The sequence below is a fragment of the Scomber japonicus genome, chromosome 1 (genome assembly GCF_027409825.1).
Source record: "Scomber japonicus isolate fScoJap1 chromosome 1, fScoJap1.pri, whole genome shotgun sequence".
Taxonomy (NCBI): Eukaryota; Metazoa; Chordata; class Actinopteri; order Scombriformes; family Scombridae; genus Scomber; species Scomber japonicus.
This window is the reverse complement of record NC_070578.1, coordinates 30,839,942-30,867,802: the sequence shown is the minus strand read 5'-3', so window position 1 is coordinate 30,867,802 and position 27,861 is coordinate 30,839,942. Positions and strand designations below refer to the sequence as shown.

General features: G+C 38.6%; 1 protein-coding gene across 1 annotated transcript; it reads right to left on the bottom strand.

Annotated features, from left to right (window-relative positions):
- Positions 1-299: 299 nt before the first annotated feature.
- On the bottom strand, positions 300-25,098 carry LOC128355616 (neuronal acetylcholine receptor subunit alpha-7-like). Its single transcript, XM_053315930.1, has 10 exons — positions 24,974-25,098; positions 18,723-18,862; positions 17,616-17,660; positions 16,811-16,920; positions 14,723-14,802; positions 9,961-10,128; positions 9,281-9,475; positions 6,885-6,971; positions 6,542-6,651; positions 300-739 (listed from the first exon to the last, which is right to left on the bottom strand). The coding sequence occupies exons 1-10, from the start codon at positions 25,026-25,028 to the stop codon at positions 317-319; spliced, it is 1,413 nt and encodes a 470-aa protein (XP_053171905.1). The 5' UTR covers positions 25,029-25,098; the 3' UTR covers positions 300-316.
- Positions 25,099-27,861: the final 2,763 nt, after the last annotated feature.

Below are 27,861 nucleotides of genomic sequence, written 5' to 3'. Positions count from 1 at the left end.
TCATGTTAAAACAGTACAAGGGGATCAAATTTAGATGTTTTATGATTTTAATACACAATCGTCTGTGCAGTATAAAAAGGCAAAAGCTGATAATTTTCATCACAAAATGTAAAGCATAGATCAATTAAAATATTTATGCATTACATACATTTTGACTGAATTAGTACTCAGTTAGACTTTGCTCTAGTATGGTTAAAAATGTGGTGATGCGTCCCATACAAACTAACAGACTTATCAAAATTGCTGCCCCATGAGTTTACACATAGTTACTGTGTGATGAAGGTGATTGTTATTGCATTTGTTTCTGATCAAGCCCTTAAGAGACTAAGTCTTTGGAAATAGCCTCAACAAAGTTTGGAGCTGACATAAGAATCCCGATGGTACAGAGGAAAGTGAAGAGCGAGAAAGCCACAAGACAGAGCCGGTCAATAACAGCTGCAGCAAATTTCCACTCACTGCACACAGACTCATTCTCATCTTGGTCACGGAAGCGTTTGGTGATATAGCGCACTTCGTCTAGGATCCTGGCCAGCTCTGGTTCCACTGAGGAACTCTGACCTTTGGGGAGAAGTGCCCCAGAGTCAGGTGAGGTGGCAGCTGTGGAGTAGTGAATGTTCTCTAGGCCAACGCTGGCACCGTAAGCAGGGGCGCTAGCATTGCCTTCCCCGCTCTGGCAGGCCGGACCAGGGCGCTTCATACGCAGGAACCAGGCACACCAGTTCAGGAGGAAGACTCGGATCTTTGGGAGTAAACAATAATTAGTAAGGTTAATGCTCATATTCACTTTTAGAGACAACACTAAAAACTGCTACATCCTTGAAAACAGTGCCTTTTGAGAAGTGACCTAAAGTCAATGCATTACTTTTTAACAATACCTCCTTTCAAATCATAGTCCATAACTCATAGCCCTATCTTAAATTAGGTGCCCATATGAGCATTGTCAATCAATGAATCAATCTTTATTTATATAGTGCCAAATCACAACAAAAGTCATCACAAGGCACTTTACACATAGATCATCGGACTATTGTTTTAGAACAGAACTTATCCTTTAAGACTAACTCCTCACTGTCTAATGCCCCCAAGTAATGACACAAGTTCATTAGTAAACTAAGTGATGTTCCAAAGAATATATACAGTAAGGATCAATGACAAAATGGTGAAAAAAGGCTTTCAGGTGGGCAGTAGATGGCATGAAGATGGTGGCAGCAGCTACTTTGGATTGCATCGTGTTTCAAGCTTGGCGCTCTCTCTCAGGGAGCATATTTTCCAAAGAATATATAACCAGTTATCATCCTTGAAATCTGGGTTACAAGTTTGGGTTACAAGGAATCAACTCAGGTTTTCAGGGAGGCATTTCACAAATCTATAACCCTCTTCATCAACTGACCAATCACAATGAAAAGCTGATTGGCTAATACCTAATAGCAGTGTCTGATTAGGTATCAAGTGACCCTAACCCTTTGAATCATATATCAGGACATTCAAACAACTTCAAAGGGTATGCTTTCACAGCAGAAGGTATATTAATGTGTAGGTAACCACTGTGCTTTTTGCTGTAACATTCTGTCACTGTACCTTTCTATTATGTTATTATATCCTCAGGCAGGTTGTTGCGTGTGTGTTTTTTTGTGATGGCCCCTGTGGTGTCATCTGGTAGTTTGCATCTGCTTCTAATGTAAGTCTCTGCCTTGCAGGTGACTATATACAGTAACTCAGTGCACCTGAGCCCATTTTCCTGAAGTCATTTAAACCACAGTTGTAGTCATTTTCACTCTCTCTTTTCTCCCTTTCAGATTCTATCTACATGTATTTTAAGTCTTAGCCTACTTCTAATATGTGGAAATTACTTCTAGTGTCTCTTTTTCTTTTGTATGATTACAGACTATCACTTTGTTGAATATGACTTTTTGCTGTCCCTAAAACAGAAGTTTTCCACAGGTTTCCGCATTCAATGGTTCTGATGATGTCGCTCGTATTAAACAACCCTGCTGGACATGAAAACGTGGCATTGACTGAGTGAGTTGATAGCCAGCTGTGTAGTACTGATTATCTGCATGGCCAGTGTTGGGCACAGTGAAGCCAGCTTACAAAAAGATATCCTGGGTATGTTGAAATCTTTTTATATTACAGGCCCCTTTTTTTGGTTTGGTTTGTTGTGCCATTTAGTTGTTTTGTTTTTCCCACCCACACATTTACATGCACACATCATTCAAGCCTCACACAGCGCTGATTTCACTGACTTTCACAAGCCATACTTTAATGACTTATTGCATCTTGGTTTAATTTCCACCTCTAATCTGTTTTAATGTGGTCCAATTTTGTCTAATTAAGTTTGTCTAAATGGTGTGGTTGCCCTTCTTGTTATGACCTCCTGAGCCAGGTCATGACAAAAGGGGGGTTGTCTAAAGTGTTAGTTTGCTGAAATGTTGGTTTTGGTGTTATTAGCAGGTGTGTGGTGTTGACTGCACATCTTGATTAGTTGAGAGAGTCCAGCTGTGCTTTGGTTTGGCTATACACTGTGTGACTAAAGTTTTGGGTCTTTGGGGAGACTCATTGTATATTTTTTGACCGTGGTGGGAATATTGTGGACCGTTCAGAGTGCAGGTGTTACTGTTTTGTCACGCAATTGGACAGAGATTTCTAGATTAAGTGGAAAGGCGTTTCCCTCTAAGGATTATGTCTGTTTATTTTCTCTCTTCTAGTGTGGTGGGAAAGTGGCTAGAGCAGTTGTCCCTGTGGACATATCCACAGCTGCAGGTGGTCAGTTGACAGTTGCTCTTCCGGGCTGTCAGACTATAGTCATTGCCTGTATATGTTTATTTTTATTACTATCAATTCCAAGTGCAAGTACCCACCAGAAGTGCCACAAAGACTAGGGTCTAGGGATGAGCTTTAGCAAATCAGGCAGTTAGTGGGAAACAATCTGTCAAGGGTCATCAATTGCCCTAGTTTTGGTCTTCTGGTAGTGGATTCATTATTTTCTGTATCGGTATTTGTAATTAAGGCCTCCTTGTCAGAGTTTTTGGAATTTCTGTAAAGTGGATCAGTTAGTAGAGATAGCTGACCATTACATCATTGTGGTTACAGTGAAAAAGTTGTAAAGATGAGATTAGTAAAGCGGTTTTGTTGTCTTGTTTGAATGAGGTGCTACGTAAAAGTGAGGTTTGTGCGGCCGAGGTGGAGCCAGTACCTGCAGCAGTTGTTCAGACACCTGGTTTGACTTTTGAGTCAGCCTTGCAGTTTGAGCAGGAGAAGTTACGGAGATATGTGGACAGGGAGGAGAAATTTGATTGGGAGAAACTTCGGCAGGTGGAAAAGCTTGAGTTGGAGAAAATGTGGCAAAACACTGAGAAACTTAAATTGGAGTTGGAGCAGTCCAAGTTACAGTTAATCAGAATTAGGCAAGCTTTCTCTGTGGAGGTGGGGTCTAATACGGAGGATTCTGCTTTCATTGGCTCTGCACCGCGTGGTATTGATGTTGTAGCTAATTTGTGTTTGGTGCTGAAGTTTAATGAGCATGTCCCTGATATTTTTTCACTCTTTTCAAGCATATTGCAGATGAAAAAAAGTGCTTTTGCTTCAGTGCATCTTCACTGGGAGAGCCCAGGAGGCAGACTCAGCTGTATGTAGAGAGGATGGATTGGATTATGAGGCAGTGAAAGCGTCTGTGTTAAATGCATATGAGTTGGTCCTTGAAGCGTATCGCCAGAAGTTCAGAAATTGGGGAAAAGGTGATAAGCAAATAAACATGGAGTATGTCCATGACTTGGCTTCCCAGTTTTATAGTTGATGTTCAGCTGCAAAAGTTGATACTTTTGACAGTCTTTGAGTTGAATGAGTAGAACAGTTTAAAAACGCATCTCAATGCATTGCAGCTTATGTAAATGAACAGAAACTCTTCACCATACTTTAAGCTTTGCTGTCCCACCACTTGTGGGAGGGCAGGTTGGGACAGGTGCTGTTTTGCTACAGAAATGGGAGAGGGTCAATAGGTCGATCTGCTACTTTTTCAAAGAAGTTTAATGCATACCAACTCAACTAATCAAAGTAGTTAGTTATTTTGCACACACACACACCCATACGTTCACACACATAAATCATTATAACCTCATACATAGTACTGATTTCACTGACATCCACATGCTATACTTTAATTAATTATCATCTGTAACTCTGGTTATTGGTTGGTTATTTTCTGTAATCAAATTTCTTTGTTTAAATGTTTGTTATGGTGTGTTCTTCCTTTTTGTTGTGACTTCCTGGTCATTTAAATGTAATATTTTCATAATTCTCTTCACATTTCTGCCTGGTAACAATATCTGCTGGACATACAGCGCACCAAACACAAATATATATTAATCTTGGCAGACTAAAGCAAAATTATAGCAGTATGTGTGACTAGAGGAAAGCTTGGCACTCTCTGTCAGGGAGCATCAAGCCTTTTCTGTGTTTAGTGCTATTTATTGCATTTGACACCTCCTGAGCTTTTGTCTGCATATTTTTCAAAGAATATATAACGAGTTATCAGATACTATACAACAGATTTCATCCTTGAAATCTGGGTTACAAGGAATCAGCTTTTCAGGGAGGCATTAAGGCATTTCACAAGTCTACAACCCTCTTAATCAACTGACCAATCACAATGGAATTATGATTATACAATGTCTAATAGCAGTTTCTGATTAGTTGTCAAGTGTCCTATAAATCAGGCATCAGGACCCATAAACATTTTTGGTGAACAGTTTAACTTCAAAAGGTTTGATTTCACAGCAGAAGGTATATTAATGTGTAGGTAACCACTGTGCTTTTTGCTATAACATTCTGTCACTGTACCTTTTCATTATGTAATTATATCCTTCAGGTAGGTTGTTAGTGTGTGTGTTTTTTGTGATGGCCCCTGTGGTGTCATGTGGGAGTTTGCATCTGGGTCTCTCCCCTGCAGGTGACTATATGCAGTAACTCAGTGCACCTGATCCCAGTGTCTTGAAGTCATTTAAGCCACAGCTATACTACGGTGCCCGAGACCCGCCATAGCTGCAAATAAAAGTAACGCTGCAAACAAAAACAAACGCTGCTGCAAATAAAAAGAAACGCTGCTGCATATAAAAGAAACGCTGCTGCATATAAAAGAAACGCTGCAAATAAAAAGACACACCGCAGCAAACAAAAAAAACGCTGCAAATAAAAACAAACGCCGCTGCATATAAAAGAAACACCGCAGCAAACAAACAAAAAAAACCCGCAGCATATAATAAAAAAAACCGATGCAAATAAAAAAAAGCCACAACGGAAGTGGATTACCGGGGACTGTTTTTGCCGAAACACCGGAAGAAGAAACAACAACAACAACAGGACTACGAATTGGAAAACGAACTAGAAAGTAAGTGAAAATGGTAGTGTTTAATGTCGCTACATGTACTTTTTAATGTGTTATTTGGTCAGGCGATGTAGCCCCAGGTTTGAAGTTGAACTGGAGAATGCCGGTGTATTGTTCGCTTCGGCTAACACGGGGAGACCACTAACGAGAGTGGAAACAACTGACGGCTACATAGTTCCGGCAGCTTATTACTGTCGTTGTTGTTGTTGTTTGTATCATTAATAATCATGATAACAATAATCTAAGGCGTGGGTAACAACAATTATTTGGATTAATGTGAAGTTTAAGCTGTGTCCTCACAGTTTGTCACCGGCAACGTGAGGAACATCCTCAAAGCCACATAAACATTAGGGATGACTAACTGCAAACCAAACATCAATATGGTTTCAGCATGTTTGAGGGTGACTTGTCTGTTTCAGCCAACATGGGGATGAGGATCGGAACTGCAGACACTTAAAACACGCTGTTCCGCCTACGGGACGGGTCGGAGGTTGGGAGGTAGTCACAAGTCCTTCTGAATGTTTTAAACACCAACCCTTAAACATATTTATTCATGCCGTACCAGTGTTTCCCACACATTCATTCTTTCGTGGCGGCCCGCCACGAAAGAATTACGTCCGCCACGAATAGATTTTTCGGCTTTTGGCTCGCTCGACCTCGCTCATAAAAGCATAATAATGGGACTCTGTCTGTGAATGTAGCTTGTCGTAACAATTCCGGGGCAGTAGGTGGCGGCAATAAAACCAAAGAAGACGCACTTAATTCACCTGGTCGGCCAGAAGAAGAAGAAGAAGATAGACATATGTCTTTGCTAGAGGCTATCTGCTGGTGTGTGGTGTGTATGAAACAGGAGGAGTTCACGGACGTAAACAAAACAGTCACGTGTCCCACAGATGCACGTGTAGGTCAGGAAGTGACGCGATCATTTTCTCATTTGGGGAGAATCAAAAATGAGCTGAGGACCACACCACCACAAATAGATGCCTGTCCTGTGGGAAACACTGCGTACATTGTTAGAAAGCATAGGTTGCCCTGATTCATTCAAGACCACGGCTATACTCATTCTCATTATAATTGCATTAAAAAGTTAGTCTTTACATACGTGAATAAGGAAAATAACTTTTTTTAAAAACTTCAGATGTTAGATGAAAAGACACTCACCCACTTTGGCATTTTGCTTCCATTAGGGTCATGGTGGTGAAATTGTAAGACGAAAACTGTAGCAATTACTGAGAGACCAACAATGATCATAGTGGCGGCAAAGTACTGAGCTGGTAAAGAGAAGACAGATATACAGTAGGTCAAATTCAAACATGATAAAAATGCAGAAAGTTTCATTTTTCTGTGTCTAGTAAGACATCACAAATCCCTTCACAGAAAATCAAAATACTGAATGGCTGTTTAAGCATAATTACACTGTGATAAAAGAGAAGCCTTGATGAAATATGACTACACATACACAGTAGTTGACATCCATAAGGTCTATTACTTAAGCCTTGCTTACCTATTAAAGGCACTGAGTCTGATGTGGCAGGCATAGTGTCTGCAACTATCAGCATGAAGACCACCAGGGAGAGCAGGACAGTAATTCCTGGGAAGGAGACCAAATCTCAGTTACCACTTCACAACACAGACTGTAACGCATTCAAATCACACAGTAATGAAAGGACCCCATGAATCTTTGATGTTCAAAAACTGCATACGTTGGCTTGTATATAACATTATGTGAAAAATGTGAAGTCGAACACACCATCCTTAAAAAATATTTTGTAATAATGTGAAAGAGATTAAGTAGGCTATTCCCTGATTTTCAATGAGTGTTACGAACACTCATTGTTTTATTCCATTCAAGTATATCAAGTTGCATTGTTCTTAGTTCTTTTCTGTTCATATTTATTCATATTTTGCATAAAATCCTCCATTTTATTCCATGCATTTGTAATGCACTATTATTATGCAAAGTAAGCCTTGTTTCAAATTAATTTTATGCTGCTGCTCAGTACAGCAATGCACAGTAGCAGAATGTGAGGTACAATCCACAACAAATCCACTCAGTCATGCAGCTGTTGAAGATAGTCATATGTCACAGTCCCTCACTTCATATGAGAAGGTTCAGGTAGAGAGAGACAAATATACATGAGCAGACATTAAGGTTGGATCATCCAAGGAGTTTTCTCTAATCATCTGACATTAATAAGCCACTGGCTCTTGACGTCTTACTAAGCATTTAGAGGTACATCTTACTACGCTGCTGTTATACCTTCAATATATCTGCATAACACAGCTGCTCTTGCATTATTACATTATATGAGACTTATGTATTCATAACCATAACAACTACTTGCCTAATCTTAACCATTAATATAACCCCAAATTTACCTTAACTTTAAGCTAAGTTTTCACCTTCAAAATTACGATACTGATTCACATCAAGGGGACTTGCATTTTGTCCCCAAAAGGGAGTCGAATCCCCACAACATGACTGTGTAAACAGATTTACGTCCCCACAACATTAGGAATACTAATTTAATTCAATTAATATAATGGAAGGCCCCAAATCTGAGAATCAGGTAGTGTTTAAATGTTTTGCTTTTTATTACTTATACATCAATTATCAAAATTGTTGATAATTAACTTTCAACTAATCGTTGCAGCTCTAGAAACAAATTACATTACAATAGTTATGTCATTTTTACTGTACTTGTGACACAAGATTCAATATTTAGTTTATTGTAAATTTCTTGTATACCTGAAAAGCCAAGTGAAAAAATTGAGGCACTGATCAATCCAGGCCTGAGTTCTGTCAGGTTCTCAGCAGCTGAACTGTGTCTAGAAACAAGCTGGACAAGTCATAAGCTGAATACCTAATCATTATATTACTTAAACATCATGTTATCTGCCAGTGCAATGACAGAACAGGGCTATCTGGTGTGTGTTAGTTAGGCTCTGTGAGTGAGCTGTATTGAAGAAACTCTGAGTGAAGAGACTACAGCATGTCAGAGAGACAGTCTATTAAAGCCAGATTTGAAACACTGCGTGGCAGAACCAAAAATCTTACATTCATAATTGTAATATTCTATGAATTAGATCAAAGTACTGCCTTTTTTCTGCTTATCGCAGCTGTTGCAACAGTTTGTGCCAGTATGTAATATTTACACTGAGTGGCTCGAGCCTTGCCAAGAGCCTTGGCATATCAACCAAGGCTCCTCTGAGTTCTTTCTTTTAGTGGAGCTCTGAGACCTCTTTACTATTAAAACATATTTCAATTATGATTTTTATATATATATAAGTGAATAAAGTTTTAGAAAAAACGATAAATCAACAAAATACCAACAAAAAACTACAATCAAAAATTAGCAACAAAATCAACTACTTAATGGCAAACTGCAACAACTATTTAAAAACTTAAGCCTCACATTTATTGCACTATTGGACATTTTCATTTGAATGCATTACAATGTAAAGGTATATCTCCTTTTCTGGTCACTCAATGGTACAGAAAATTTGTAGTTTTCTAGTAGGTAATACAAATGGTGTTACATTTATATTACGACTGAATCAGGACACTATTTTCTTCTTTGGTAAGTAATGATAAATTCTGTACTTCGTATCTCACAAAAAATGAGAGTCCCTGGAAACATAGTTTGCTGACAGTATGCTGCTGTGCATTGTGTAGCCTCCTAGAAATTGCGATTGCACTCTTATTTTAAATAGTCTGCAATGAAGGAGACATAGACAGATGATCTACATTATGTTTGAGCGAGTGTGTGAGTGCGTGAGTGTGTGTGTTTTTATCATTGGCCAGTTAATTAGGGATGGCTTATCCAACTGGGGGCAAAAGCCATGTCCCCAATTGGTAAGGACCTTGGTCACCCTGTGTGTGTGTTTTAGTTCCCTAACCCAGTGAGATCTTCTCCCCAGAGTCAGCTGGTAGCAGGAAGACGAACAGGGCCAGAATGGAGATCAGGACACAGGGGATGAGCAGATTGTGGGCGTAGTAGAGGGTCCGTCTCCGCATCACCACGGTGTAGGTGACGTCGGGGTACGGTTCCGGACAGCATGCATAGCTGCGATCGTTCTTTTTTCCTGGCACCTCTGTGACACAAAGCAAAGCACAATCTAGTCTGACAGAAACGTAGTGAGAGGTTTCAAAGACATTATCATTTCACTGACATACAGTAGGGAGCAATAATAACAGGAGCATCCAGTGCAAAAATGTGCTCTTCTGTGGTCAAGTCTCGACAACATTTGACATCATAAGCTTCAGAAAGGTAGGACTCATTTCAGGTTTACTTTATTGGATTATTTCAAATACTATGTTCGACTGTTTCACACAATAGATGCAGCTTCTTTCCCATTTACAGTTCATATTTTCCATTCACAGAATAAACTGAGACAGGAGTTCAGGATCAATCTAAAAAGACCTAGCTTTAAGAGCAGTGGTATTTTACAAACAAGGCTGCCAGTGCTTTACCCTGTGCCCCATACTATGTGTGTTTTCAATCCTTTTATGTATTATAACCTGCGTTTGTAATCCACTTTTGAATGTAAAACTGATAGACTTCACGTCATCCTCTTACCGACAAGATCCCACTCTCCGTTCTCCGTATAGTCAGATAAATCCGCCTCCAACATCTTCAAGTCCACAGAAAACCCATTGTGCGTCCAAGAGCCAAACTTCAGTTCACATCTCTGTGTATCAAAAGGGAACCAGCGCACATCGATGTGGCAGGTGCTCTTAAAGATCCCTTATAGATGAGATGAGAAACATAAAAAGACCAAAGATTATAGAGAGAGTTGCTTTTATGCATACTGTAATTTACCTGTAGAAATCTATTTTAGAAACAGAGAGAGACAGAGGGAGATTGAAAAAAGAAATTACAGTGCCTGACAGCTGGAGAGGCAGCAAGAGAAGCTTACTATATGGAGTCCTAGTGCCATCCATACTAACAAGAGTAAAAAAATCCATCATGACAATGAGATTAAAGTGGGCAGTAATCCCTCCAGGAGTGCCAGGCACCATACTAATTTCCATCCATATTTAAGGAAAGATATGAGACGTCGGTAGTAAACAAGGTCTCTCCTCTATCTCAGAGTCATGAATGATAAACTTCAGCAGGGAATGAATAGAGATGGGGAGCAGGAAAAAACACAATGACAGCTGTTTATTGCAGTGAACCTCAGTGGCAAGGAGAAGTGTTTGCAAATTGAAATGATTTGGGATGCCCATCTCAGTCATATCTGCGTACAGTTTTACTCATTTAATGCAGCTGTGTTGAGCTCACACGGCTCATGACAATTCTGCACCAATATTGCATTCAATGAGGGTTCATTTGGAAAAAAGTTCAGAAGCAATTTGCTTGTGACAGAGGCAATCAATCCAGAAGGGATTCGGTGATGAAGCTTTCTACGTTGGTATTGATAAAGATGTTGAGGCAAAGCAGGTCGGCGCTTTTGCGTGCTAAGGGAAAAAAGGGGCAAGAAGAGCCTGCTGGGGAGAGCAGTAATCACCAGCTGTGGCAGGAAGGCTGTCTGTTTGAATGGGCTTCCACTTAATGTGTCTGTACGTGTGCATGTGTGTACACAAATGGGTTGATGGTTTAATATGAAGTATCACAGATCTTTTACGACCACTCAGTCTGGCAGTAGTGGGTCAGTAGGGGTTTGATCAGGAAAAGTGCCTCATGGCTCAAAGCGTCTGACACAATCAGAGCGAGATGGTGATGCGTCCATGTGTGTGGAGCGTCTGACGTTACATTACTATTCTGGGACAACACATCTCTAAAACACGGGGGCATTAACCTATTAGTTAGACACTTTGGAAAACATGCTTAGCCTATTCCTCTCCTAGAGTTAGGTGAGAGGATCAACATCATGATAGTGTCTGTTGCCTGCAGCACCCCCGTTGTTTTCATCATCAACCAATCAATCATTATGTTTCCCTCCTTTTCCACTTCCTGCCTCATTCCAGCTGTGTCTTGTTCTGTGATAGTTCCTTGTTTTTTCATGCCGGTCTGTGGTGGTCAATGTATAATGGTTTTTGCAGCTGTTGCTTTTGCTCCTTGTGTTTCAAGCCAGCAATGCCTTTATCTGCTTATAACAAGGCAATAAAAACTTTTTTTTTCAATTCCTATTGCCTTCCTATTGCATTGTCTGTCTGCATAACTGTGAAAATTTTGACTCATGAATGTCAATTGTCAAGTCAACAATTTCTATTGACTTAAGAATGCCTAGAATTGTAACGTATAGAGACCATATGTTTTATGAATCTATGCCAAGTGGTGTGTGCAGCAAGAAACTTGAGAAGAAACGGATGTTGAGTAGAACTTACATAAACTAGACTTTTGCCAGCCCTCAATGTCATGCTTTTGAAAGCCTTGTCTGTACAAGTGATGACCCGAGTGCATTGTGCAAGCGAATTGAAGAAATGCCTGAAAAGTTCAGTTTTGTCATCTGATCCTTTCTTGGCCAAGCAGAATAACCATCAGTGGGAAACCAACCATCATATTTCATCTAACTGAAAACAAAAAAAGCATATTTGAACTGCTCCTCTATAAGAGCAAAGTCTTGCATTTTGGGGTGGATATCTACCAAGACGTTAAATAAAAAAAGAGAACCAAGAGAAAAAACAAACTCAATATTAAACAACAAAAGCTAGTGATGTTTTTTTTAAAGAACAAGCCCCTTAGGGATTCTGTTAAAATCTTTAGGGAGGTAATTCAAAGCTCCCAACAGATGCAGTCTAGCTCATTTAAACCCAAATGAAAATCTCCAAAAGAAAATGCAGAATAATATCTATACAATTTTCATGCATAATGGTAGGAGTTACTAAAGAGTGGGAGTAAACTGAAGAAAATGAGAGAATAAAAAAGCTAAAAATGAGGAAGGATTCTGTCTCAGTAATCAGTTTGATAAATGTGCTTCTCACAGGAACAAAAACATCTTCAAAGCAAAATAATTATACTCTATATGAAGATGATTATGCATCACAAGACATCTATCTTTTGATTGTGGGCTGATGATATTTGCACATCATTAAGATATAATTTTTAAATAGCTGCCACATTGTCCCAGGAAGTGTATGTAATTGTCTTGAATAACAGCAGCATCTCAGTGATATACAATTAATATGAGCTGATGGTTTCTGTGAATTACTACTTTCAGTTGTTTTAGTGCAACTACTTTCCTTATTCAGTCACACTAACATTGAATATTGTTTAGAAAGGGTGAAGGAAACTCTGCATCTGAAGGTGGGAAAAAAAAGCACAAAAATTATTCATTTCTGTTTTTATTTTTTGTGCAGTATAATTATAATAATACTGCACACTGTGTGTCTCTATGGATTCATGACATGTGCTTTTTTTTGTTCATTCCACTATGCATATGTTAGTGATTCAGAATCATTCTAAATTGACAGGTGCATGCTCGCTATTAACTATCAGCATACTACCACGCCCTCATTTCTCCATATAGATATATAGAAAGCTCTGTTGGAGTGGCTCAGTCGTGGAGAGAGCTGTCACTAACGGCAAAGAGGGTCATGATGGTAAACATGCAGAAAAAGGCAGATTCGGCTGGTAAACATGTCATTTGCACAACCGTTTGGAGCCCGATTTGAATCCTGTATACAGCCTGCATATCTGTTGAACCACTACAGCGCAGTTTATTCATTACAAAATAAAAAAGTTGGTAAATGTGTAGATCTGTGGAAGTGATCTAAATAAATCTTATTGCAGTGCCAGGTGTGCTTTGTGTTTTTTTCTCTGTCCACAACAGCCTGTGATTTAGTGAAAGCAGAGAGAAATCTGAATGGGGAAATTAATCAGTGTTACATTCCAACTGTTACTGTCAAGTGGGAACAGGACAATTTTAATATATTAATAATTTCATTACATTTATGATGATGAATTATGGATTACAATATCTTAGTGTTTAAGTTTATGATAAGCAAATACATTGTGTATTATTAGCAATTTCACACTTTTAAATGTTTAAATATTAAATGTTTGTAATATACTGCAATATACTTTTTAAGACTGAGATTTATGATTTGAGCACATGGTCTGAGACAGTTATAAATTTGTTCGCAGCATAAGAACAAATCAAGGTAAGAACAAATAGATGAATCCTCAATTTGTGATTAAAATGTTCATGCGCACTTTTTAAGCACAGATTTGTGCCATTTGTGAATGAGGCCCATGGAGAGATTTCTGACCAGCTGCATCACTATGTGGTTTGGGACCTTCACTGCCTCCAACTATATGACCTTACAGTGCATTGTGAACACAGCTGGGAAGATCATTGGCGCTTTTCTCCCCTCCCTCCTGAACATTTACAACACCCACCTAGGCCTCAAAGCAACAAACGGAGGCCATCTGGGAGAAGATACCAGATGCCAGATGCCTCAGAGCATGCTTTGCCAGATTGTGTAACAGCTTTATCCATCAGGTTGTCAGGAACTCTCTCCACTCTGCTTCCAAAAAGCCATGACTGTAACTTACATGTCCCACCACTGGCACATTCATTAACACCAGCCATAAGACCTTGCTGACAAATTAAAACAAAAGAATTGGCTTTATTTATAGGAATAAATCCAACTTCCTCCTGATCTGTAGGAAGACGACTGTTGAATCAACTATCTTCTCACCAATAAATTATGGGGATGCAATTCACAGAAATGCCACTGCCTCCACACTTCGGCTTTTAGATTTATTTTATTACTCAACTGTTAGATTTATTACCAGTGATGGCTACAGTAGTCACCGCTATATCCTCTACGATAAGGTCGGCTGGCCTTCTCTGACTGCAAGATGCAATAATCACTGGTATTTGTATATCATTAGTCCTGACTGGAAAATGAACATTATACATCACATCACTATTGCACTGGAACTCTGGTCCAGAGTGCCTCGTGCTAGGACTGAACTTGGAAAGACTACTTTTAGTGTTAATGCCGCAAACTCAGGCATCCTCTTGCAATGTGACCTAAAACTGAATACTCCCATATCTCTTGGACGATTCAGTTTTCATGATTAATAAACCGTTCACTGCCTGTATGTAGCTGTTTTAACTGGTTAGGCATCCATGTGTAACCTCGGCACCATTGTAAATGAGGGTCGGTTTTCTGAGAAGCTTAAATAAAGGTTGTAATGAATAAAGTCTTGGTTATGGTTAAGTTAAGCTAATTAGTTAAACTGTAGATCTGTTCCCCACAAAACAAGCCACATGTCTCACTCTTTTGATATATTTTTATGTGTGAAAAAATTGCTGAGGAAGAGAAAAACATTTCAAATGAGTGTCTGATACTGAAGAGTGAGGGCTACCTCAGATTATGGATATTACCTGGAGGCACGTAGGTACAGGAACCCGAGGGCTTCACCAAAATGTTGGTTTTGAAAGTAGCATCAAAACTTGGATCTGCACTGTGGACAACATGGGACAACATTTATTGCTGTGTTATCTACAACCAAAGTACAGCTTCAGTGGAAAACACCCATAAATTCATGCACTGTTACAACATGTGCGAGAACCACTATTTATTATGGGGTTGCAACATACATTTGGAAGAGCCACAAACAGCTAGGGAAGCAGGCGTGGTGGAAAATACAAATATTTCTCCAACTCATCATGCAGCAGGTACACAGCACAACTAATGCAACATTTCCCTGGAGACGGTTGTTCAGTGGCTACCCTCGTTCTCCCCTGCTATCCACAATATCACTCCCTCTAAATGAACTCCCAAGAGGTTGAGGCAGGGTTGAGCTGAAGTTGAAATTTGTTTTAAAAAGGGATAAAAGGGGAAAAAATAATTGAAAGAGTCTAAAATTAAGGCTTTACTCAACGGGACAATGATAAATGAAGTACAATGCCTTTTCCCTCATTAGTTGATGGGAGAATAGAGTGCCTCTGATATCAATTGTCCTGATCTTTCCTTTAATGATTGATTAATAGTGATCCCAATAACATTTCCCATTTGGGGCATATACTAAAATGCTCTCTCTCCCATCTCTTTTTGTACAGGTTTATTTATCTTTCTGAATGATTTATTGCACCAAAGCATTCTTGTAGACTGTACTGCATTTATTTAAATTGCAGAGCACAACTAACCTTGAAGTGTAATGTTCTTGTCTGAAAACCAGCCTAGCTCACAGGACAGGCCATATCAGTGCAGCACAAAAGCTTTTCTGATTCAATAGTTGCTCAAATCTAACAAAGAAAAATCATTTTATCTATATTGATCTTTCAAGCTTGTATCAGTTGAAATATCTGAGTGAGGAATGAGATTTACGGTTATTTTTTTGTAATAGCTCAGTTTACCCATCTTTCATTTTCTACTTCTGAGTCTCTCTCTGCAAAATATCCTCAATAAGTAATGTGACAACACAGGGCCCGAAGCCTTGAAGACTCCATGAAACAGGAGTAGGAGCCTGAATGTTTCAGCATATTCTCACATGCAGCCACAAAGATATATATATATATTTTGTTTTGTCCAGGATTTGTTTGAAAGGATTTAACTAAAGAAAGTACTTGACAATCACAAAGGTATAATATATAGGCTGTAGGCAGCAAAGAGGCAGGAGCACATTGATGGTCATGCAGCAATGATTTTATTCTATAAGCTGTCATTTCAGCAACAACTTCTTCAGAGTTTTATGTTAATGGGGTGGACAAAATATCAGGAACATTTTTTTTAACTATAATGCACTCCAGTACACCACCACCCTCTAGAATATATAAAATAGGACCTGTGATTGCCATCTAATGTTTAGAGACTGCTGTAAGATTTTACCTTGCCTTTGCTTTGTTTGTGAAATCATCTGTTGTAGCTGTAATATATTCCATTTCCTTTTAGACGAATACAGGATGCCTAAATAGCTTGTAATTTTAAAGAATAGCTCAGTGTTTCTGGTATTTTTGTGTTATTCAGGAAGCCAATAGTTTCGAATCTAGGCAGCACCATCTTGAAAATTTCAGGTGCATGCTGGGAAAAATAAAAACACGGATTCTACTTATATGGGCATGAGGCGGGGCCATGGGCGGAGCCATGGTCAATCAACCAGTCAATCACGACCTAGCCACGCCCTAATGCATACCCTGCTTTATCCTCAAATATAAAATCAAGGAGGCCAAAATTTCAAAAATGAACATCATACTTCATTGAAGAAGGCTTTAAACTAGCGAGACTATTGAGACCATAAACACATTTTGAAAACATTTACTGAGGTTAGAAATCAAGTGAGAAGTTGGTGAATTCTCCATTGGACCAAAACGGTCGCCCCCTGGTGGCCTTTTGCTAGAATGCAGTTCTAAGTTACTTCCGCGTTGGCCTCATTTCAGAGGACCGGAACAATATGTGCATGCTGCATTTGACACCATGGATATATCCAATTACAGTTCAGCACCCAGCAACTCTGTCCTCACAATGCCTACCTGTTATAGAGCAGAATGTCTGGCTTCCAGATGAGATGGTCAGGAAATCTCAAGTCGGCCACACCTGGATAATCGGATTCATTCCACTTGAGGTACTGATCATCCCAGATCTGTGGGACACATACAGAGACATAATGTATTCATATTTCACATACATGTCCACAACATCCTGAAAACCTGTGTGTGGCTCTACGACTCTGCTTTGGTAAGCCTTGTTTAAAAAAGCTCAACCTGGAATTTAACACCAGTGTGTTTGTGCAGTGGTAGAAGACATTTATGCTAACAGGCAAAATAAATGATGGCAGGTGCAGGCAATGTCATGCCGTGATCTGTTACAAGGACTGAGCGCAATCTCTGTGGAGGTGGCATCTGGGGAGGACTAAGACTCGCAGATTTCCCAGGAACGTGAACAAATGTTGTGCAGTGCTCGGAATAATTTTACTTTACCAAATTTTGAACTGAATAATATTGTATTATACTTTTATTTTAGTGTTTCAGTGTGAAACAAAACATGCAAATCAGCTGTGGGTTGTAGCTGAAGAGGCTATGAAGGCCAAATTAAAAATAGAAGTCGAAGAAAAGGCACAGAGGTCAACAAACTCAAACTGAAGGGGACATGACTGACTGTCTGCATCAAATTTCTTGCAATCCATTCAATACTGACCCATAAGAAGGCTGAGCAACAGATCAAAATCACCATCCATTCAACCACACTAGTGTGGTTAAAATAGGTTGAAGAAAGCGAAATGGAATAAAAAACTGAAGGGGAAAGGCCCACCTGTGACGTTGAAGGGAAAAGTCTTACCATATGCACCCAAAGGTTGGTTGTTAACGTTTGTTTCTTCTCATCCTGTTGGCGAAAACATTGTATGTGTTAATATTCAGGTACTTTTGTTTTTGTATTTCTAGTTTTCTCTCAGAAAAGTTTGTGGTAGACTTGCACATCACGTAAGAAAACAGCTGGACCAAATAACAAAATCTGTAAAAGCAAGGAAAAAGTCTGCACACTGCAGTTCCCATTGCAGGTAGAGTTAATAGGATACCACAAGTGCTAGAGCCCAAGTGGGGCTGCAGTGTGCAGCCTTTTTTCATGTGTTTACAGAAGTAAGTAAATCATAAATGAAGATCATTGCTACTCAAAACTGACTAAAATGTCAACATCCAGAGCAGCTTCATCCTTCAGTGCTGTTCTAATGGGAAAAGACTTTCCTGTTGAGTAGTGATGACTTTTTAGTACCAAAACAAGCAAATACAAAGACTTCCATTCAATATTTACTGGTAGTTATTTAATAATAGTAACTGATTGGTTTTGATATCTCAGTGAGCTTCTCACTTTCTCAATATTCTGCTTGGCCAAGAATTATTTAGAAGACACATTAACTTCTCAGGCATTTCTTTAGTACGAGTGCTCAGGTCAACACAATGAGGGTGACAAGAGTCCAGTTTAAATAGGTTCCACTAACCGTCTGTTTCTACTCAAGTTTCACTTTGCATAGATTCAAAACATCTGGTTTCTATATGTTACTGTCTGACATTCCTGAGAAGTGTTGTTTTGGATTCTAAGAAACTCAGTAACAATGTGTGTGCCACATCTAAAAGGAATACAAACTGTTTTGTTTAATTTTGTTGTTTTGCTTTTATGTTTCTCGTGAAAAACCTCAATAAAAATGATGTAAAAATAAATAAATAAATAAAAGGAATACATAGAGGTGCATTTTGAACACACATAGTTGTAAAATATAGTATATCAGTTCCCATAAATGGCATCTTATTCTTTGCCTCACTTTCAGTAACTGAAGACATTAAACAAAAAATCAATAATGGTGACATGCACCAAAACAAGAAAGAGTGAAAACTCTTTCCTTGTGCAGTTCATATGCATGCTATCCATGAAGAGCCTCAATTTACGCACCACATCTATGATCTGCACAAGGTTCAAACCCAATTGAACTGTGAGAGTCTGAGAGTCGTCGGAGACTGGTCTGTCCAGTTTGTTGTAGTCTTTCATCAGGTCATTGTACAGTCTGCGTTGGTTTGGCCCTTGAAAAGAAACTACAAAAGACGTAGAAACTTGAACAGTATGTAAACATTAATAATCATTTCAGAAAAAAATAGTAACAGACACTCTTAGTCATACTTATTGCCAGTTAAAGTGTTTCATACACTTACATGGAACAGTGACCATGGCTGAACAGACAAAAGTGAAGTTAAGACTTTACCAACACACGATTAGAAGAGTCAGATATCACAGTACTGAACAATTGGTGATCAAGGTTTTATTAACCATGTCTAGGGTGGTGAAACATATGCAGCCCAGACAAGGCAATCACTCAAATACAATTTCTGGACTAGATTAATTGAACTGTGCAATGTGAAATCAAACCTACCCCCTCATTTTAACACACACATTTTTCACTAATAGTGTGATAGAAAATATATATTTGTGGATATAATATGTATTTAATAATAATAATAATAATAAAAATTATTATTATTATTATTATTATTATTATTTCTGATATGTATCTTTATGATTTTTAAACAGTTAGCGTATACAATTGTGTCAAAGTGACGGGAACATTCTGCTCTTGTTTTGCTGGATAAGGCATGATTTCCCGCTTCTATTAAAGAGTAAAAGGTTCTGGTCTATCTCAGAAGTGGAGGAAAAAACAGTGACTGGCTGACATGCATTAGACGGCATGGGCAGGAGACATTGTTCCATTGGTGGTACTTTTGTATTCATACATATTTTCAGTTCTTTCCACAGAAATAAATCAAGTCTATTGCAATAAAAGTCTTGAACTTGGACCTCATTTTGCAGCTACAATGGCCATAACCTAATTATCCTAAATCACCTATGAAAAGCACATTCTCCCAATGATTTGGCACAGGGCTTGTTGACTGTAGGCATCCCCTCATTCCTCTGCTCTATTTGGCATCTGGTCTTCTTTCATAAAAAGCTCTGTTAGAACAGAGAGATTTACTGAAAGCCGGTCTTTGTTCATGGCTGAATCCCCCTGCCACCTTTCTCCCTTCCAATCCCACCATAATCAAATTTTACTATGAGGAAGAACAAGAAGCCATTAATATGTGCCATTGTTCAAAAAATGTGTGTCATACATTCCAGTTCATTACTGGCCATCAGATCCACTAGCAACATTTCAATAACAAAAAAGTAAAATGTGTATTTTTGAACAAACTTAACAAACTATTACTACTAGTCAAGCACTATGCATGATAGGAAATGAGGGATTAATTCTATAATACTCTGTTTCTTTTGTTGCCACAAAAAAAGAAAATCCCTGACAAATTCACACTGTTACTTTTCTGTTTATGCACCTGCAGTATATGTAATGTAGTATTTCACATCATGCTTAGAGCTGGACTGAGTAGATTGTTAAATTTGCTGTTTTATATTCCAAAATGCAAATTCTACTTTTTGTTAGTGTGTCTAAAGTGTCTGTCAAGATGTTGGTAATTGTCATTTTTGTACTGGTTTATAGTTTTAACGAGGGATGAAGTAGCTGTTACATTTCTTGACCACAGCTGTATTTGCCACCTTGTTTTTGAGATCCTGTTCCCTGCGTGGTATGTCAATAAAGGTTGACATTGCTGAGAATGGCTTCCTGTCTCTCATTTTGCACTGCCCGCCACAACATACAAATGGGTGACAAATTAGGAGGATGCAGATGCTTCCACACAGGTGCACTGCATGATACAATTAAGCAATTAACATCAGATCATTCTCTGTTGCTTGTATATGAATGATGAGCAGGTCCAGTTGATACTGACTTTGTATCAAGATGGCGAGAGGAAAGACAAACAGGGTTGGAAATGTGGTCAACAGCATACATTTGATGACTGTGATGTTCGTGCATTAATGCAATATGTAGGAAAAACAGAAGAGGAACTCCTCCTCAGGTGACTGAGAATGTCAATGCAGGACGTGATCAGACTGTGTCAGTAGGAACAGTCCATCGACAATTACATAGAGAGGGATATTATAATAGGGCTGCAGTACATAAACCCCTCATTACCAAGATGAATGCACATTTAAGAGTTCAATGGTGCAAAACCACAGACACTGGTCTACAGAGATGTCGAAAATAGTGATATGGTCAGATGAGTCATCATCATCATATTCTCGACAGTTGGGCGAATGCATGTGTGGTGTACACCAAGAGAAGAAGAGAAGATAGGCCTGAATACTTGATCCCTACAGTGTGGGGAACTGGTGACACTGTTACGCTGTGTGGGGCATTCATTGTGGCCATTGTTGTGAGTGCTCACCTTTATACTATGATGAAACATTTCTATCCTGATATAGGAGTGGTCTCTGACAAAGTTCTCCATAGGACACGAGGGGTCACTGAATGATTTGATGAGTTTGAAAATGATGTGAATCATATGCTATGGCCTTCTATGTCACTAGATCTCAACCCAATTAACACCTATAGGAGACTTTGGACTAATATATTAGACAGCACTCTCCACCCTCACCATCAAAACACCAGATGAGGGAATATCTTTTGGAAGGATCCGGTAGAGTTCATAGACTGTAGAATCAATGCCAAGGTGCTTGCTAAAAGTGAGCTGTGAGCCAATTGGCAGAGATGCTTTCTAACTCTTACTCAAATTCAACAGCCTTAATAATGTCAGAGAAATGGACAAGGGCTTTAAGTGCCGCAGAGTTGGGCTCAGGCATTGAGATGTTAACTCAACTTCTGTCCATCTTCCTCTCTACAGCTCACTCTCAGGGGAAGCCTCAATTAGTTACTGCCTGTGAAATGCAGTCTGATAAATCAGGGATTATTATCATTAAATTAATTTCCACAGCCAAAATATTCAGAAATCAGAACAGATCTGAGTAAAATGATGAGACACAGCATGTCTTGAGCATCTCATGAGGTAATTACCATTTTTAAAAACAGAAAAAAAACTGTATAAGGGAGACTGTTTTTATTGCAAACACAGGCAACAGGGTAAGATCACATATATCAGAAATATACTGTATGTTGTAACACAGGGGGAACATTGTTTCTTTTTCTGGTCACTCTTTACAATGAGGATCTTTAAATTAAGAAATTAGCATGACTGTTTTTAGATCAAGAACATGCAGCTGGGTAAGAAGCTCATATATAACAGAAATATTGAATAGTCTCTGTTCAGTCACAGAAGATCTTGAATGATGGACTCAATCTGAAGAGTCCTCCTAATAAACAGTCCTACATGTCTGTTTGTCCCTTTTACTTGTTTGTCCCCTCTTCTGCCATTCACAAACTATCTGCAAGTCTCCACTTTAAACTAATCATGAGACACCTCACACCGCATCAGTAAAAGCTGCAAGAAGCAAACAATTTACACAATTCAAGCTCTAAGTCTATGGGACAAACCATGGTGAAAATTAGTGAACAAGATGAACCAGTGGGGTGGTGGCCCCATGATTTTAGTGTTGCCCCAACCTCTTAAAGTCTGAGCAGTCAGTTTCACACTGAAGATGAACATAAATAATTCTGCATATTGAAGCTCTATTGTCCAACTGAAACAACAGGAAGAAAAACTTTTTTCTTTTTTTTAGTGGAGGGCAGTGTTTCATCTAGGTTGACTGCGTTGGGGGGGGCAGGGCCACTTTGCTAACAAGAGTTTTCCAGGCAACACAACACAAAGGTTACATAACAGGGGTTTTCAGTGTTGCACAGAGATGAACCCAAACACTACTGATTTAAGAATTACTGGGTTTTTGGCATTATTTTTGGCATTAAAAAAAGGGATTTTTTTTAGTCTGGCAGAGTTTCACAGGGAAGGGAAACATTGGAGGGGGACTTTCAGCCCTAATGAAAAATCTCAGAAAAGAGAAAAGATGTGGACTGATATGTCTTGTGCACTTGTGACTACCATTCCCATCATGGGGTTGGTAGTCACACACTATGGGGTTGGTTGTCCCTATGTTATTATCTTTTTTTTCTTTTTGATTATTAAAACATCAAAACCCAAAACCCAACTTAAACATACACACAGGAGCACCTTGGTAGCTTAGTGGTTAAGCCACATGCCCCATAAAGGCATCATCCCTGATTCGATTACAAAACGGACCTTTACTGCAGGTCATTCCCCTCTCTCTTGCCCTGTTTCCTGTCAGCCTCCATGCCACCTGCTGTCAAATAAAATAAATCTTTAAAAAAAAAACACAACATACACACACACCCTGGGGAGATATTCTAGTAATTAAGACATTGTATTAACCACAGAAATCCATAACAATACATCTAATACAACTCATAAAAGAGGTACAGACACAATCAGGCTGAATCTAAATATTGCACAAAGGGACCACAGACCTTTTCCCATTTGTGCTGAAATTTTAAATTGTTAGAATGCAGTTTTCCAAGTGAATGACTAAAACAAGTTCATGCAACCAGTTTCTGAAGCATGGTAGAGTTGATGCCTACCAGTCCAGCCCAGTAATAAAGCTGTTTGAATGTGTAAAGGGAGAGTTAACGAGTCCTCTGAGCATCCAAAGAGAGGCCCTATGTTATTTTAATGGAGAAAAAATGGAGGCAATATTAAAAATGAATAAAAAAAGTTATTTGAAATGAAACCACATAACACACCTCTGTCATTGAGAGAATATAATCAGGAAAAATCATTCCTTTAAGTGCATTTTTATCCTTATATAACAACGTTGTGCTGCTTCACTTCTCTGACTGCCCTGAGCACTACATCTGGCGGAGTCTAGCTCTTGTTTGTCTTCCTGACAAATTCTTGCCCATTTCTCTGTCTTACCAGAAAAAGAGGACTAGATGTGACAACCAACCCCCAAGAGAACGTGACAAGCATCCCCAACTGGGAGTTTTTGCTACTGGCAAAGCTAACAACCACATGTTTTAGCATAGATAAGAAAAAAACTTCATATTTTTAATAGTAATAGTTTTATTATAAGCCCATTGTGTAAAAGCCTAGAAGAGAAGTACTGAGAATTTAAATGTTGACATAAAAAAACACTAAAAGTCCTCTCACCTCTATGTCAAGTCTTACCCCTGAAATTACCTTTTTAGATGACCTCTGATCCCAATTTAACAGCGACATCTAGGCTGCGTTCAGACTGCAGGCAAATCTGATTCAAATCGGATTCCTTCTCAAATCTGTCCACACTGTTTTTAGCAAGTGTCCAAATCGGATTTGGCTCTGTTCAGACTGGGCCACATTAATGACCAATCTCACAGGTTGCTGTGGTTCATCTAGCGTGTATTGTGTGATGGCATATAATTGCAACAGCGACCGCTTGAATGGAGCCAAGATTAATTAAGAATTTGGTTTCGTCCTCTGTCCAAGTACTGATGTTTTCGACGTCCTCTATTGCCTCCATTGATATCAGCTAGCAACAACATCTCGGTTCAGACACATCTGTCCAAATGCCAAATTACCTTCCAAAGGTGGTTCGATTGGATTTCATGTGAAGAGCCATCTGGTTCCAATCTAGATTGGCTAAAAATCAGATTTTGGCTTGCAGTCTGAACGCAGCCCTAGTGAATGTGACAACCAACCCTAGTCTCCCCTACTGACCACACAAACCACACAGTATATACTTTGGGTGTACACCACAGTCAGTTAGACCTGTAACATTACTGCAAACATGCAAAAGCATATTTCACCTTGAACAGCTTTAGATTAAACATTTTTCCACTTACAATAACATACTTTTTTTATGGCTGCATCCTTCCACCAAATGGAAATAATTCATATGCTTTAGCCCAAATCCAGCTTCAGTAACTCAGAAAACGTTTACTATACTTTAATAGCCAATATTAAAGATGTGTGGGGCGCTCAATATCTAAGCAAAACTTTCCCTTTACTGTAACTAAGTACAGCACACGTACAGATAATTATGTGGTTACAGGTAGTTTAAGTAACATTCAAGAAAAACAATGTTACCAAAAACAGTCATTGCTTGGGCACCATAAAAAAAAAAACAACAATATTTTGTATACAACAGGTATCCAATTAAGAAGCTTGCTAAATCAATCCAGAGCGGAGCAGTTACATTATAAACATGAAGCCCAGCAAAAAAAAAGGCACCCCCCACCCCCCGCCCCCTTAGTTAAAAATGTAAGTTGTGACAGTTAATTAGCAATTAAAGCGCATGTGGACTGCCAGTAACTGTACCTTTTACTGTGAAGGAGGCGACTGCAACGAAAAGGAGAAATTTCAGTGAGTCCATGTTGGTGGCAGCGACGATTTGAAGCACAGATGTTTCTCAGTTCATTGCAAGACCTGATATTATATGTACGTGTGTGAATGTGTGTGTGTGTGTGGGGGGGGGTTGCATGTGGGGTGTCGGGGGTGTGTATTCAATAACTCCTCCTCCTAATGAACAAACTGCGGTTTTGCAGGACAGTGGTGAGATTTGTTGTCCCATTGGGTGGAAGCATAAAAACTCTTTCTGTCACACACACAGTGCACATACAGTTCATACAGTGAATAAGTATGCCTCATAAAGTGATGTATTTCTTTATTAAATAGGAACCACACAGATAAAGGTTTCTTTGTCATATTTGTGGTGTCTGCTGGCATACATAAAAAAGAAATCTTGTTCCTCACTAGTCCATCACAGTCCAAAGGAAATAACAGAGAAAGCACACAGAGTAAAGAACAGCCAGCATCGTTAGAAAAATGTCTAATAAAAATATCCAGTGTCAAATTGCCCAATCTCACAGTATTAAAATGAGCGTGAGAAAGTTTTTTTTTTTTTTTTTTTTTTTTTTTTTTTTTACCAATTTTCAGCTTTTTTTTCAATTACCAGTAAAAATAAGGAGAAAAATCACAAATATATTTTAAATGTACAAAAAAGAAAAGAAAAAAAAGCACAACCTATTTCCATATTGCTAAATGTGTATCTATTCTACTTGGTCTTGTTTGTATATTGTTTATTTGAAACATAAACTTGAATAAAATCCATAAATATGCTTCCTGTATTGTACTGTGTTTGTTGTTTTTTGGGTTTTGTTTTTTTTACTAAATTGTCCTGAAGGATCAGAGTCCCAGGAAGTTAGTAACTAAATCAGGACAATATCCTGCATATCTGCTCCACCTCTCTGTGATCATTTTCCTTCCTTCCTTTTTGTTTCAGGATTTTGAACAGGTGTACAGGGATGCTGGAAAAAGTTGTGCAGCATTACACTTGAGCTACAATAAACTCACGTCATCCATACAAGATGCCATCTGCTGGTCACTGAATGGAAACTACAACTGTAGTTTGAAATTGCAGTTAAAGCAGGGAGTCTTCATTTTCTATTGTTTATCTTTCTCCCTTTGCAGTTCCTCAGCAGTACTGTAATTGTTTTTTTTAAATTATTATTTCTTTTTACAATACACCCATGTGTGGTGAAGTGGTTATGCATATGTTCACACTCACTCCTCCAGCTCTTGCATCACCATATGGAAAGATTAGAGATAAATACCCAACTAATCCAACAGAATTTACCAGATTTACAGTCGTCACAGGATGATTATACTGATTATCACATTTCATCATGCCTTCATGAGTCAGAAAGCTTGGTCGGAAGTTACTATGTTTTTATACTTTGTACATTATTTCATTCTGAGCCACCACCATGATAAGTATTAGTGAGGATGAAGTATACAGACTAGACTTGTCTGGCTTTACTGTTGCTAATGTAGATCTATTGATATAACCATTTCCTAACAATAGCTTTTTGATAGTTTAATCCCAGACATATGCAGAATTTTTCTACTTACACAGCATGACTCATATTTTGTTTTCTAGTTTCCAGTAGAGCTACAACTAATGGTTGTTTTCATTATCGGTTTATGTGCACATTGTTTTCTTGATAAATGTTTAGTCAATGAAACTGAAAATATGTGAAAAAAATGTCACAGTTTCTAAGAGCCCAGAGGGATGTCTTCAATTTGTTTGTTTCTGTTTGACTAACAGTCCAAAACCTTCAGATGCTCAACTTTCTGTCACATCAGTACAAAGAAACAGCAAATTGTCACATTTGAGACGTTAAAATGAAAGAACATTTGGCATTTTTTGTTGGAAAACTGATTGAAATTACTCAAAGAAGTTGTAGATTGATATTCTTTCTATCAACTAATTGATTAATAGACCAATTATTGCAGCTTTAGTTTCCACTACAAACTGTTGTCGTGTCTGATGACCTGATCTGATAAGATCAAGAGATTGTAAAGTAATAACCCACCGGTCTCTGAGCTTCAGCTGGACCTCCACTATGTATGACAACATGGCTGACTTCTTAGCGTACCACTGCACTGATCATGTTTCACAGGATAAGAAAATGAGTCATTTATTTCACACACTCCCCCTCTTGTATTTTCTTGCTTTCTTGTGCCTGTGCAGTTTTTCCCAAACAAAGATAAAATGAAATCCTCACGGCCAGAGAGGCACTTAGGAATGTGAAATTATAATCTTAGAAAGTCAAACAGGTAGAAATGTAGGGACCACTCTATGCTGAATAATGAATTGATGAAATCTGCATACAAAATGTGATTAATGCAGGCTGTGTTTGCATATGTTTGCTGAGACTGGAGGGTTTGACATAAAGACCAGCTTTGGTCTAAATAAAATACGTGCAGCAGATGGTTGAGTCATAATTGATAGTAATGCCCACAACATGAGGCACATTCTTGTTGAACTAATTGCGTCCTCTAATTGCAAAACCTTAAATCAAAAAGGCTTTACGTCACATATATGTTATAATTACTTGCTCGGTATTTTTTAAAATCTTTTTCTAAACAAAGCATTCCCTGGTAAGCCTAACAACAATTCTTCTGAATAAATAAGTGAAGAACATGTTGGGGATTATGGTAACTAAACAGATTGAAAAGGTAAACATCTTTCACGGTGGATCATTGTGAGAAATTAGTTAAAGTGATGTTCAGAGTGAGATCTGTTGATTAGTCAGGGTAACAGCTAAATGTTTCGTTCTGCCAACACAAATTGGCAAAAGAGATCTCAGAGACAGATACCTAAAGAACCTTAGCATGTGAAACCAAAAAAACAGAACTAGTTG